Raw genomic sequence first — 14,318 nt, forward strand, 5'->3', positions numbered from 1 at the left:
TTTGGATTTGACACCAAAAGCAAAGGCGAGAAAAGCAAAAATTAAGTGGGACCTCATCAAACTTAAAAGCTTCTGCACAGCAAGGGAAACCATCGATAAAACAAAAAGGCAACCTATGGAATGGGAGAAAATATTTAAAAATCATATATGTGACAAGGAGTTAGTATCCAAAGTATATAAAGAACTCTACTCCACAGCAAAAAGGCAAGATAGTGTGGTTTAGAACATTTAACCATTAGCACAGAATCCCCATTCAGCATAGACATCTAGTTAACTACATTCGTGGCTGTTCTGTGGGGAGAATGGAGTAGAGGGAGACTGGGCCCTGCCTTCAGAGGACCTTTGGTGGGAGCACACACCACACATTCAGAAGAGCGAGAATTCTCAGTGTTTCTGAGTGTCAGTGGGAAGGAAGCAGAAGGTCTCTGAAGCCCGCTCGTGCTGCCTGTTCCAAGTCCCAGCCACTCTTTGAGATTGACTCCGATGTACGGAGCTGAGGGGGGAGAGGCCCCTGCCTTGGAAGGGGACAGTTCAGGACCCAGGCCTGCTGAAGCCCAGTGGAGAGAATAAGAAAGGGCCAGCAGGAACTGGCCAAGCCTCTGAGATTGGTATTCCATGCATGGCTTTTGGTTTTGTGTGAGATGGAGAGCAGTGTTTGGTCCATGGCAGCGGGCTTTGTTTGCCTTATGCCAGGAACACATGCCTCCAGGAGGGGGCCTGTGCACAGACCGGCAGCTTGAGGAATGGAAAAGAACTGACTCTGAAAGGGTCTTTTCATTTGTACATACGTACCCACGTGATGGGGGGAAACAAGCCGAATTCATGTTTCCCAGCATCCCTTCTTCTGCAGACAGTGCCCATATAGCTTTGTCATTTCCGGCAGGAACGGGTTTGGGATATATGGTATCGGACTTCTCCAGCCCCAGTTTGCGGCCTCCTCACCCAGTTATTTTGCCAGCAGCCGTGGCTTTGTGCAGGTGTTACCCAGCAGCACCCTGCCCCAGCTGCGTTCATTTGTCTTACCTTGCCTGGGGCTTCTGTGACTCCATGTTTGCGCCCTGCAACCCTGGAGATCCAGGGAGTTAACACCCCAGGGGGACAGCCCCTGCATCCTTCACACACAGCTCCTTGGACATTGCCCACAGTGAGGACCAGCTTGACAGTGTACCTTTAGGTGGGCTCTCCTGCCTCCCCACTTCCCCTCTCGTTTCTTGGGATTGCTTCTCCCAAATAAGCCACCTGCACATGAACCCTGTGTCAGGCTCTGTTTCCTCAGGCAACCCGGGCCAACACATTTCTCTCCTGGGAGATGGCTTATTCTGATGTAAATCTGATTTTTTTCCTGGAAGGAGCAAGATTTTCTCTTCCTTTTTTTTTTAAATTAATTATTTTTATTAACATATAATGTATTATTTTGTCTGTGAATCGTCAGGCTTACACGTTTCACAGCACTCACCATATCACCTACCTCCCCTACAATCAAGCAAAATATTCTTTCCAGACACCAGGATGGCCCATCATTCATTTAAACTTTTGGAGTTTCGGTAAAGTCAGGGAAAGGGGAAAAATGTTTTTCTTTTATAGCTATGCTCTCTAAAGACCCCTCCAGAGGGGTCACTGCTGTCTGGTCCCACAGCTCCCCTGGGAGGAGACCTGGAGGCCATGTTTCCCCAGGGGTGTTCCCTCCCCACACTGCTGTTTTTGGTTTATTTTCCTTAGAAACTTGACCTGTGCACTTGTGTGTTTGGTTAATCAGATTGCTGGGCTGATAGAGCAAGGGTATGGGGCCTTCTCTTCTTCCATGAATTTCTTCCTGTGTGTCCTCTTGTTATTTATTTTAAAATTTTTTAAATTAATTTTATTTATTTATTTGAGAGATCATGAGCAGGGGGGAGGGGTGGAGGGAGAAGCAGACTTCCTACTGGGAGGGAGTGTGGGGGGAGTGGATAGCCCAATGCGGGATTCCATTCCAGGACCACCTGAGCCGGAGGCAGACGCTTAACCTACTGAGCCACCCAAGCACCCTCCCCTTACTTATTTACCACTAATGCTGTCTCAGAATTTGGAACTTACAAAATAAGTACACATTGGGGATTGGTTTGTTCAAGCTGCCTCTCAAAATCCAATGGTGTTCAAGGCGGGGTGACCTAATATTTGTGCTTCCAGTCCTGGGCTGGGCTCCTCTGGCTTCTCATGAACGGGAGGGACATCCCTGGTTTAGGACAGGGACTGATGTACCTGCAGGCGTGGTGACCTGAGGCTTGGAGGGCTATGCAGAGTAGGTCAGATTTACCTCAGGAGGGCATGCTTGCTTTTCTTCCTCAGGGAGCCATTTCCTCCTACTTTGTCCAGCGCTATGGATTTCCTGCAGGATGCAAAGTGGTGGCCTTCACTGGGGACAACCCTGGTGAGTATCTTGAAGGATTTCACTCTCCAAGTAGCCTGACTTGGTCCATGCTGGACATTTGAGAATGCCAACCTCTGGAAACCCTTCTGTGGCAGGCCCCTTCCTCCCTGGCCACCTGCCACACTGCTGGCCTGAAATCTGACTCCCTGTACTGCCCTATCTTGGCTCCGACTCTGTCCTCTGCCTTTCCCTTCCAGTGTGAATGATCAGCAGTTAAGGCAGGCGGTCATGCCCACCCCTCCCTAACTGCCTTTTCTGTTCCAAGCTAATCTTCTCAGTTCTCCAGCCTTTCCTCTAGGACTTGGTTTTGTATCTCCTTCTCGTCATTTGATCTATAGGTGTGAATTACTCTCCATCCAAACACCTTATCCTTCCCCTAGCCGCTCCAGGAAGAGTCATCAGGTCTCTGAAGAAAGGGCAGGTGGCCGCACTGTGCCGTATGTGGTGGCACCTCAGCCCCACCCCTGCAGCCCTTTTCCTAGAGAGCCACCAAATTCAGGTTGCCAGGCAAATGCAAATACAGATACAAGGACACCCAGTGTGCCTTGACTTTCAGAGGAATTATGAATAATTAGTGTAATAAGTGCATTCCATGCAATATTTGAATTTCACATAAGAAATGATCTCTTAGTTTAAGTATGGCCCAAAGTATGTCTCTCTGAAATTCAAATTTGCTCTTAGAAGGTCAATGTAAAGTACGTAGTAGAGGACCTGGGCTGCTGCACAGGTGGGGCCAGGGTTTGCTGTCCTAGGGAGGCTCACTTCCTTCTTAGAGCCTCTCCTGCTTCTCTCTGTAGTCAGGGAGTGTGGCTCCCTATTTCTTATGCTTTGCTCTCCTTTTAAACACATTTAAGTTTTTTTTTCTGCCTTCAGCCCTCCTTCCGGTTTCAGCACCCACCAGCCTCCCTGTACTCTCCTCCTGTTGGCTGTGTAGACAAGCAGGACAGGGGCATCCAAAATAAATAGAGAGAGATGCATATGTCTGCGAGTTGTATGCCTCAAAATAGAGCGGATGGTCCTTGTTAAAATTCATTCTTAACAGCGAGAGTTACTTTATCAGTATTATTATTAGAGTCCCTATTTTCTTCAGTGTTTCTGTATATTTTTGTGATCAGGAAAAAGCACTGAAGTCGCTACTGTTGTTATATGCGTCACTAAGAATAATGCTCATGGCATTCCTCGGTCTCCTTCCAGCCTGGAGCTGAGGGCATGGCAAGCTCGTCCCTGCCACACTTGAGGCCACCTCAGTGTCCTGGGTGTGACCCCTCCCTCCTGGGACAGCCTTGGCTCTGGCATCTGGAGGGAACCCCAGGAGCCAGACAAGGGCCTTTCCCATCCCTGAGCCATTTCTGGAGACGGTCATGCGGGACCTGTTGGCCAAGCACAGAAACTAACAGAGCAGGTTTGGGAGAAGTGATCCCAGTGTTCCTGGTAGGAAGGTGGAGGGGAGGCAGAGGCTGGTGTTTGGAAGCCAGATTTCCACAGTGACAAGGCATGAAGGCCCAGGCTGTCCCTGGGGTTGAGAGGAGGCTCCAGGCTGCAGTGTGTGGGTTCTGGTGCTCCTGGCCCCCATTTCCATATCCCTAAGAGCTGGGAGGTCCAGCCTCCCTCAAAGAAGAACAGTTGGTGTAGGAACACCAACTTAGGAAAGTTTTCCACTTCTGTGGGCCACATCTGTTTTCCTTTCAGAATGAAAATAACTTTGTTGAGTCTCATTAGGCCATGTATAGTCTCGTACCCCCTCTGTCAACTAGAAGAATGTCGGGGGAAGAATGGGCCTTTATAACCACTGAAGTGAGCGCCTGGGTTTGTCTGAGCAGGAATGACAGAGAAGCAGCTTTCCTATCCTACCTCCTGGACCTCGGTTTCAGGCTGAAGGTTGGCGATGCCAGGCAGGTAGCCCTCAGTCAGTCCCTCCCGAAGTGTGACCTTGAGGGTGCGGCTGTTTTAAATGATGCATTAGTTGCTTCTCCATTAAAACAACAGCAGTGATGAGCAAGCAGACTAACCAAGCTCATGCTCTTTGTCTTACTCACAAGGGATACCTCTTCACTGCAGGGAAAGAAAAAAAAAATTAAACACTGACAAACCAAAAGAAGGATGTAAAAATCATCCATAATCTCTTAACCCAGAGATAATCACAGTTAAAATTTTGATGGCTATCCTTCCACATTTCTTTCTGTGCTCATAAATAAACATATTTTGTTTTAGTGGGCAGCATCATTTCAACGGTTGCCTAGGGCCCAGTGGTCCCACATTTATCTCCCTAGTCCCCTGTGGTGGAGGTCGGTGGGGCTTCTGTGCGCTGGCAGTGCAAACAGTGATGATGTGCACACCCTGTCCTGTCCCTCATCCCTACAGGCTAAGTTCTACAAGATGGGGCTCTTGGATCCAAGGCTCTGACACACACGGCAGCAGTGGTGGAGGACACCTGTCCCTCCCACATTTCTCCTTCACTCGCTCAGTCAGTCACATTTAGTGAGCAGCCCCATCCACGCCCCGCCCCCGGCCCGGTCCATGCTAGACCTTCTTTTAGTTCCAGAGTGCATCAGTGAGCCCAGCAGATGCGGACTGCTATTCTGGGCCCCCTGTCTCGGGGACAGACCGCTCTTTACATTCTGCCCCTTCACACTCCTGCCTCACCTTTGTCTTTCCCTGCCATGTGTCTGATGTCTTGACTCGGTTCCCTTGGTTCTCTGCACTCTTGGGAGCACCTGATGGTGGGGAGTTGGACCCTTTTAGAAGACGCATCCCAGCTCAGATCAGAGGCCCTACTGATCTGAGACTACAGGGACTCTATCCTTTCACACCGGGGTCCTCCCCTTGGGCTCTCCCAAACCCTCAGCTCATCCTTTCCTACCTCTACCCTGGTATGTGGCTTGGGGCGGGAGGTTCGGAGCTGGCTCCCACCTGGGGGTGACTGGTTTGCTTTGTGGCTCTGTGTGACCTCCCGCTAACCAGAGGTTCCCCTCCCATTCTCAGCATCGCTGGCAGGCATGAAGCTGGAGGAAGGTGACATTGCGGTAAGGCGACTTCTCACATCTCTCACCCATAAGCAAAGCCCACTCTCTCTGCCCAGGGGGACAAGGGCCCCAGCAGCATCTTTGTTGCCTATTAGAGGGTCTGGCGGTCCCAAAAGGCAGCTGAGGGAGGGGATAGGAAGACCCAGGCCCCAGGACCTGCTCATATCTCCTCTCTTAGAAGGTCATGGCCTTTGCCCGGTAGGCAGGTCCCCTTATTGGCCAGTTTTGGTGGATACAGTGGCAGAGAGGTCAGGCATTGGAGCGGAAGACTGTGAGCTCTCCGGATGTATAAAGAAAACAGAACCTGTGCTCTTCTGGGTCTAATGGGAAAGTCATCTGGGAACCAGTTGTCACCCAAACAGTTAGTTAGATACAACTGTGGTTAAGTTCTAGAAAATGGGCCCACAGTTTCCATGAGATTCTAAATCTGGTTGCTAATTGGTTTGTCTGGTGTGGGAGGGTCAGCAGAGGTTTCTCTGAGGAAGTGGTGTATACTCTGAGGTCTGCGGCATGAGGAGTGAAATGATGGAGGTTTGGGGATGGTGGAGGGGGGCAGAGGTGCCTCATCTCTGGCCATTTCTTCCCAGGTCAGCCTGGGCACCAGCGACACCCTATTTCTCTGGCTCCAGGAGCCCATGCCCGCCCTGGAAGGGCACATCTTCTGCAACCCGGTTGATGCCCAGCACTATATGGCGCTCCTGTGGTAAGCTTGGTGGGCAGTGGGCACGTCAGGCACTATCTGGAGCCCTCGAGCTCTTCTTAGCAGGCTTTCGTGGCAGCTGAGACGCTGGGACTCACTGGGTTTTTCTGACAGCAGAGCTGGGTGGGGAGGAACCCAGGACATGGAGTGCTCCCCAAATCCAGATTCGAATCCCATCCTCAACACCCATATCCTATGTGGCTGGGGGCAGACCCCAGAGCGTGTCTCAGCCACAGTCTCGACTCATGAAATGTGTTGTTTAGGACACGCGTAGCACATGGTAGACGTTCAGTAAATAGTAGGAAGCATGCCCTGCCCCTGATGGTTGTCATGGAGGATGTGTACTCTGCACCCTGATCACAGGCCTTTGGAAACCCACCAGAGGCACCTAGGGAGGTTCCTGAGCCTCTAAACTCTAGGAACCATTGGAGAATATGTAGGTCTAGTGAATATAGCTGGCTCTGTTCCATTGTCCAGGTGGTATAACGTGTAGAAGCTACAACTCCCCATATTTCCCTGGGGTGTCTTCGTGGCAGCCTCTGTAAACAGACCCCAAGACAGGCCTTCCCCAGTTACTCCCAGGGACCTTCGCTGGGCGTAATACCTGAGGGAGAGCCTCAGATCTCTGCTGTCCACTGCCTGGGTTGTGGTCCAGTCCGACCTGCAGCCCTTCAACCTGGGACTCTTCCCCAAAACACATGGGTCCAGCCAGCAAGCACTGGGTGCCCCCGCCCCCCGGGTTCTGTGCACTTCTGCAGCTTTAAAAATGGCTCCCTCATGAGAGAGAAGATCCGCGATGAGTCCGCTTCCTGTTCCTGGAGTGATTTCTCTGAGGCGCTGCGGTCCACGGAGATGGGCAACAGCGGGAACCTGGGTAGGCTGTTTGGTGATGCACTGGCCTGTGAAGGGCAGCAGCTGCTGGCAGGAGGGCCCCAGGGGAATGGGGAGAGAGGACCATGGAGCAAGCCAGGGGAGCCCCAGCTATCCGTCCTTCTGCTCCATGGGCCTTCCAAGCTAGCATGAGACCCAATGATGTGAGTTAGTAGGGCCATTCTCTGTGCTTTGAGTGGAGGGCCCTGTCTGCTTCAGAGCCCCTGGTGACTACCTCAGGGATGGCAGCCATGGCTCCTGCTCCACTCTGGTGTGCACCCATCCATAGCTTTCTGCCCCAGCTGCAGCGTTCTGTTCAGAAGAGGGCCCAACCTTGGGCCAGGCCTCCTGAGCAGGGAGGGGACGCGCCACCCTTGGCCAAACCTGAGCTGGTGTTTTCGGGGCATTGGGGCAGCTGCCTCTGGTCTGGGCTGTTGGGTGAGTGTTGGCGGAACTGTCTCTAAGAAGATATAGCCCCAGCACTTCCAGTTCCTGTCTTTCCTGCTAGAGAGCAAGACGGGAAGTATTCCCGTCTCTTCTGGGGGCCAGAGATGTGGGGTCACGTCACCCTATTCCGTCCTAAGTCTTTGAGAAGCTTATATTTTGCTTTTGATTACTGACAATGAATCTCTTCCTGGTCTGGTTTCAGGTTTTTATTTTGATGTAATGGAGATCACCCCTGAAATTACTGGGCGCCACCGGTTTAGCGCAGAAAACCGCCAGGTATGTGTGGTATGGGAGGGACATCGGCTCCAGTTCTGAGTGTTGAATTCAACAATTGCCTCCCAGGTTCTGCTACTTGAGGGACTTCCTGTACTCCGCTATTGCTTGAGCAAACATTTGGATGGGCCAAAGTGCATTTCCGTCCTGGGGAACCCACAGGATCTAAGACACTGTTGTCTCTCACAAAGAGGAGTACAAACAAACAAACAAAAAAGCCTGCGGGCTTTCCCCTGAGCTAACACATGTCCACGCTGACCGCCACTGAGAGCCGTAGAGCCTGTTCCCTCTGCAGGCTCAACCCTGCACCCCCAAAGACTCACACTTTCTCCAGATCAGGAATTCCTTCCTGATCGAAAGCCTCGGGGACAGGATGCATGAACATTTACTGAGCGCTGTTTTCCTCCAAGCACACCGTGCCGGTGGCTTCCCGCATCCTCCATTGACTGCTCAGAGCATCTTGAGGTCCAGAGATGCTGAATCATGTGCCCAAGTCAGCAGGACCTAGGAGGTGGAGGGAGGGGGCCTCCAGACCCGATCCTCCCTGGCCCTGAAGCGCTGTTTCCTTTCCCCTCCACTGTGCTGCCTTTCCTGCGTGGGCCTGAGTAATTCCCTCTGTCTAGTAACTGTTACAGTTAGAGTTGGCATCAGCTTTGTGGCTGATGAAGTCACTGCATGTTGGGTTGTAAGTGGAAAGCCTTATACAAACTCTAGCGGGGAGGGGCTCATCTCAGTCTTCTGAGGAAGGGTCTCTTTGGTTTCTGTTGTTCCAACAGAGAAGACGTGCCTGTTCCCTTTTGCATAAACCCATCAAGGTCTGTCAGGGAGAAGGTAGGGTTTGTCACTGGTCTCAGGGGCTAAGGCCTGGGTGAAGCTGGGGTTGCCACCTAGCAGCAGTAGCCTGCACGACACTCCACAGTGTTCTGTGGGTTCTCAGCATAAGCTCCGGGTTCTCACTTGGGACCAAACACCAAGATCCAGCCCTGTTGTGTCATTTGATCTTTAGAACCACCGTGAAACTCAGGTACCGTTATGGCCTTGGTTTTGTTAAGAAAGAAAATGAGAATCCCAACGAGATTTACAGAACTTATTCGAGGTGGCAGAGCTGAACCCTCCGTGGCCTGAGACCAAGCTCCCCAATGCTCTGGCTCCCTGAAGTGAGCACACCTGAGGCTGGGGTCACGTATGTGTGGGGGACATGCTTGTGTGCACACATATGGCAGGTGCTTAGTGGGTCAAGAGCTCCAGCTGTGTGTGAGCTGCCCAGGAGACCCGATCCCTGAGTTCCGAATCTGGGCCACATATGCACACGCACGCACAGACGCGTGCACACACAGTGAAGGGACAGCAAAGGTTTTCACGGTGCCTACTTTCTCTTGGGGACAGGTCTCAGCATTCCCGGGGGCTGTGGAGATCCGGGCACTGATCGAAGGGCAGTTCATGGCCAAGAGGATCCATGCTGAGGGCTTGGGTTACCGAGTCAGTAAGTGAGTGGCTGGCGGGCTGTGTTCTGGGGCGGGGACCCTCACACCCTGAGGTGCTTGTGATCCTTCCTGGCCTTCAGGTCAGGCACTGTCTGTCGAGGCTTCACTCCAGGGGCTGGAGGAGAGGGAGCCCAGCCCCAGGTGGCTAGGGAGAAGGTGAGTCAGTGGGCAGGGATATGCAGGCAGGCAGGGGATGAGGGGACACTTGTTCCTGCTTCTCTGCTCTGTCCCCAGTAGCCTGACCTCTTAGCAAGTAGCTGTAGCACTTAGAGACCTTTCTGTAGCCCAGACCTGAGACAACATGATATCCCAAGCCCTGGACCCTGAGGACATGGGCAATGCCAGTGGGAGAGGTCTATGCTGGGGCCACCTGCCTCTGGGGCACAGCCTAAGCACTTCAATTTGGACAGAGAAGAGTGGGAATACAGAACCACTGTCCCCACTGAGAGATCTGGAATGGAAAGGCAGGGCAGGATGGATTGGGGCAGGCACCCACAGAAAGAAAGGGATTTCTAAGAACTTGAGCTATGGAACGGGCAGCCTCAGGGGGACAGCGAGTTCTCCTTACTGCTGGCCCTGGAATGGTCTGGGGCACAGGCTTCTGCCCTAAGGGTGGAGTCCTCATGATACTTTTGTGGACAACCTGAGCTCTGTGTAGTATGTTTTCTGCTTTTGAGCCAACCAAGTGCAAGCGTACTCTGGAAGTCAGCACTAGGTAAGCCTTTCCGGGAAGCCACACATGCACACACACCCCGGCAGTCGCGCCTCTCTGTGAAGGCCTAACGGAGATGTGTACCCGTGGGCTCTAGAGACGTACAGGAGAGCAATCGTCGTGGCTGGTGCCCACCGGCCCCATGCTGCAGCCCGGCGCCTGTGGGTGGTAGGCAGGACAGGTGCATTGTGGGCTATTCATGCAATGTGACGTGACAGAGAAATGAAAATAAACCAGCCTCCACCCTGGGCAACGAAATGGATGAAGCTCGCACATGTCTCTCAGTGCGAAAGAAGCCAGGCACAACAGTACGCGGGGTGGGATTCCATGTCTGTCAAGTTCAAAACCGGACGAAACGATTTGCTGTCACTGGAAGCCAGGGTGGCGAGCCTGCTACCTTTCAGAGGTAGAGGGCCTCTGTGGTGCTGTTGGTGTTCTCTAAGTTACACGCGAGCCTGGAGTTTGTGAGAATTTGTCAAGCGGTCAGCTTATGAGGCGTTCTGCATGTTTTTTGGGGTATATAAGTTCACCACAAATTTGAAAGTAAATAAAATGAGCATGATAAACATTTCCATTTCTCTCCATTCCGTCACTCAAAGTCTGAAAAGAAATTCCCTGGGGCACCTGGGTGGCTCAGTCGGTTAAGCATCTGCCCCTGGCTCAGGTCATGATCCCCAGGGTCCTGGGGTTGAGCCCCATGTAGGGCTCCCTGCTTAGCAGGGAGTCTGCTTCTCCCTCTCTCTCTCTCCCCATCTCCCTCCACGTGCTCTCTCTCCCACACCCTCTCTCTGCGTCTCTCAAATAAATAAATAAAATCTTAAAAAAGAAAGAAAGAAATACATTCTCCAAAGATCTCCAAAGATTTCAGAATCTCCTGAAAAGTGAGACTGGTGAGCAGGGCAGGGATGGGGCTGAGGTTGGCGCTCACATCTGGCATGAAGGGTTCTCCGGCCAGCAGAAGGTGGCACTTCGTCGGGAGCTGGCCCCGAGCAGTGTGCAGGAAGAGGCGGTCAGAGTAGAGAAGTCCTCCTGGGCACTGGAGAGGGGAAGGGATTATGCCACCATTCCCAGCCTTTAAAGCATTTTTGTGCAAACCCACATAAAGTTCTTTATCCTCTTAGCAAGCTTAAAGGCAGTGTCAAACCTGTCCTGCCGGCTCTGCTGGGTTCCTCTCCAGTAAGATTACATAAATGAACATGCCTGGAACCAAGCAGGGCTACACGAACGTGAGGCATCATTCTCCCAGCTGCTGTGTGGACTGACCCGTGTTCTTAGGGGACTTGCTTCTATAACTCGACATTATGTTTATGAATTCCTCCGTGTGAATACTTTGCTCATTATCGGCTCTCCCGGTGGTGTGGCGATCCATCACGGGCTTGTACCGGGATCGACTGATCCACTGTTCTCTGACGGACGTTTGCGCTTCCCAGCTCAGTGTCATGAACTGTGCCGTGAATGGTGCATGCCCTTGGCTGATTTTTCTTTACTTCATCCCTCCTGTGTGACAGGGATCAGTAAACTGACCACCTGAGTGTACGGATTATTTTTCTAGAACTTGTCATGTTTGGCTAGCATAATGTTTACTTTGCTAATCAGATACCTTTGGGCTGGGCCTGCTCACTCCAGGGCCAGTGTGGCACAGGTGCAGCTGTTCCCTAGCCCAGTCCCCTCAGTTACTCCCTTCTCCTGGCCCCGCAGATGGTCCTGTTGTCGGCACCTGGGCCTACAGCTCCTGCTTCTTCTTTTTTTAAATTAGATTTTATTTATTTATTTATTTATTTGTTTGAGAGAGAGAGACAGCACGAACAGGTAGGAGGAGCAAAGGGAGAAGCAGGCTCCTCCATGAGCAAGGAGCCCATGTTGGGACTCCATCCCAGGACCCCCGGGTCATGACCTGAGCCGAAGGCAGACGTTTCACCAACTGAGCCACACAGGTGCCCTCTTGTTTTTTTTCTAGTAATGACTTAAAATTTCAACCTAGATACCAACACTTAACTGCTTTGGATCACTGTTTGGAATTTATATTCTCTTTAGTAATTATATCCCCCACTAAAAGACATTATATTATGCTTCTTCTTTTCTCTTTCTTCTTTCTTATTTAAAGATTTTATTTATTTATGTGAGAGAGAGAGAGAGAGCGAGCACAAGTAGGGGGAGGGTTAGATGGAGAGGGAGAAGTGACTCCCCACTGAGCAAGGAGCCCAGACGCAGGGCTCAGTCCCAGGACCCTGGGATCATGACCTGAGCTGAAGGCAGAGGCTTAACCTCCTGAGCCACCCAGGTGCCCCCTCTTCTCTCTTTTCTTTACCTCCCATTTTCCAGTTCCAGAATGCTACTGTTCAGTGTGCATTATGCATCAATAACTATTTAAATTGTACACTTGGTGGCTTTCCTTGATTACCACTATTTATTATATCACACATCTAAGTGGTTTTGTATCTTTCATCTTTGCTTCAGGACATCCTTGATTAATTCTTTCATGTAGAGGTGGAGGTATGGGGTATGGTCTCTGTATGAAAATAGGTTAATTTTGCCTTCACACTTAAATGCTACTTTTTATAATATGTGGAATTCTGAATTCAAACATCATATTATTTTGCAACTTTGAAAATAACATTCTGTAGTCTTCTGACTTAGAGTGTTGCCAGTGAGAAGCCCATCTGAATGATTTTGTTTACAGAATCTTCTAGAATCTTCTTTCTTAGGATTTTGAAATTTCTCAACTAAAGTCTAGATATCAGGCCTTATGCTTTCATTGTGCTGAGCACCTGCTGGCCCCTTTTGCCTGAATATATATGACTTTTTCTAGCTTGGGAAAATTTATTACATAATTTCTCCAATGATTTCATTCCTTCATTTCCCCCGTTCTTTTTACTAAGATTTATATTAGACCAGTGGTTTCTGACTAAGGTGGTTTTGCCCCCCAGAGGATATTTGACAATATCTGGAGACATTCTGGTGTCACAAACGGGGAGCCCTCCGGCATCCCACCAGCCTGGACGCCGCTGCACATTCTGCAGTGTGCGTGACAGCCTCCCCTTCTCCCCTCCCCTGCGCAGCCAATGATTATCCAGCCCAAGTGTCAGCTGTGTCCAGCTTGAGAAACTTGTCTAATACAGGCCAGGTGTGGGCTCTCTGGCCCTAACTGCATGTTGCTTTATTTCATCATAGACTTGTCATTATTGGGGGCCCCAGGCTCAGTCGGAAGACCATGCAACTAGTCATCTTGAGGTCGTGAGTTCAACCATGTTGGCTTTAGAGATGACATAAATAAGTAAATAAAATTGTTAAAAAATGAACTTGTCACTATCATACTCAGTTTTTAAATTCATTTCTTTATGGACTGTCCTTCCTCAACTAGGAAATAGGCTCTTTGAGAAGGAGAATCTCATCCATCTTGTGGAACCATCTATTCCCACTTAATAAACCACTGCCAGGTGGTAACTGGGCACCCCCTAAGTATTTGCAGACTGAACAGCTCTAAAGGATAAATGAATTCTGTGTCTTCTGACTTCATTCTGTCACTTTCCTTGTCATTTTAAATCATAGGGAATTTCCTGGACTGCATCTTTCAGTTTATTGTATTAGATATGGCCGTGTTTATTCTACTATTTAGTTTTTCCACCTAAACGTGTTTGTCATCATGTATCATTTTTTATTTTTATTTTTTAAAGATTTTACTTATCTATTTGAGAGAGAGAGAGAGAGAGCGAACACAAGCAGGAGAGGGGCCAGAGGCAGAGGGAGAAGCAGACTATCCGCTGAGCAAGGAGTCCGATGTGGGACTTGATCCCAGGACCCTGAGATCATGACCAGAGCCAAAGGCAGATGCTTAACCGACTTAGCCACCCAGGCGCCCCTATATATCATTTTTTAATTTTTAGAACTCTGTCTTGTGTCCCAGTTCTTCTTCGTAGTGGTTTATTCTTTTTAATGGATTCTATACCTGTTCAAGTACACGAGATGATAAAATATTGGAATTTTTTCAAATTTGCCTTTTGTTGCCTGGGTTCTTTTCCTTCTGAGGTAGTCTGTTCACAGTGATCCTTCTCTTTCACACCGTTGGTTTTTCTCAATCACTTTGGCTGTGGGTTGGTAGTACCGAATGAGTAACTGGGTCTCAGTGTAGACAGGGAGCCTAGGTTGCTGTTCACGTACGAGGCCCCTCCTCCGTGTCCCACCCGACCTGCCCTCTCCAAGCTGCAGAAGTAGATGGTGTGACAATAGGCAGATTTAAGTTGAAACTTGTGAGCATCGGATAAGCTTTAAAGCTGGAGTCCTCCCTACAAAGGCTCTCCACATGCTAAAATCAGCAGCATTTCATTCTGTTTTTTTTTTTTTAAGATTTTATTTATTTATTTGACAGAGAGAGATCACAAGTAGTCAGAAAGGCAGGCAGAGG

The 14,318-nt window shown here is 50.2% G+C and overlaps 1 protein-coding gene across 6 annotated transcripts in view; it reads left to right on the top strand.

The window, feature by feature from the left end:
* XYLB (xylulokinase) overlaps nucleotides 1-14,318 on the top strand; it is a 47,512-nt gene that overhangs the window by 21,582 nt on the left and 11,612 nt on the right. For 4 of the 6 annotated variants that reach the window (XM_045089143.1, XM_004759355.3, XM_045089142.1 and 1 more), the window contains 6 exons: nucleotides 2,326-2,407; nucleotides 5,390-5,430; nucleotides 6,018-6,133; nucleotides 6,889-7,004; nucleotides 7,650-7,723; nucleotides 9,107-9,207. In XM_045089143.1, the coding sequence (XP_044945078.1) occupies nucleotides 2,326-2,407; nucleotides 5,390-5,430; nucleotides 6,018-6,133; nucleotides 6,889-7,004; nucleotides 7,650-7,723; nucleotides 9,107-9,207 (530 nt within the window). The remainder of the gene's footprint in view (nucleotides 1-2,325; nucleotides 2,408-5,389; nucleotides 5,431-6,017; nucleotides 6,134-6,888; nucleotides 7,005-7,649; nucleotides 7,724-9,106; nucleotides 9,208-14,318) is intronic. The other 2 variants (XM_004759353.3, XM_045089141.1) reach the window with 1 other exon arrangement.

This window comes from Mustela putorius, unplaced genomic scaffold, assembly GCF_011764305.1.
Source record: "Mustela putorius furo isolate JIRA1106 unplaced genomic scaffold, ASM1176430v1.1 tig00003834_pilon_pilon_pilon, whole genome shotgun sequence".
In the NCBI taxonomy this organism is placed as follows: Eukaryota; Metazoa; Chordata; class Mammalia; order Carnivora; family Mustelidae; genus Mustela; species Mustela putorius.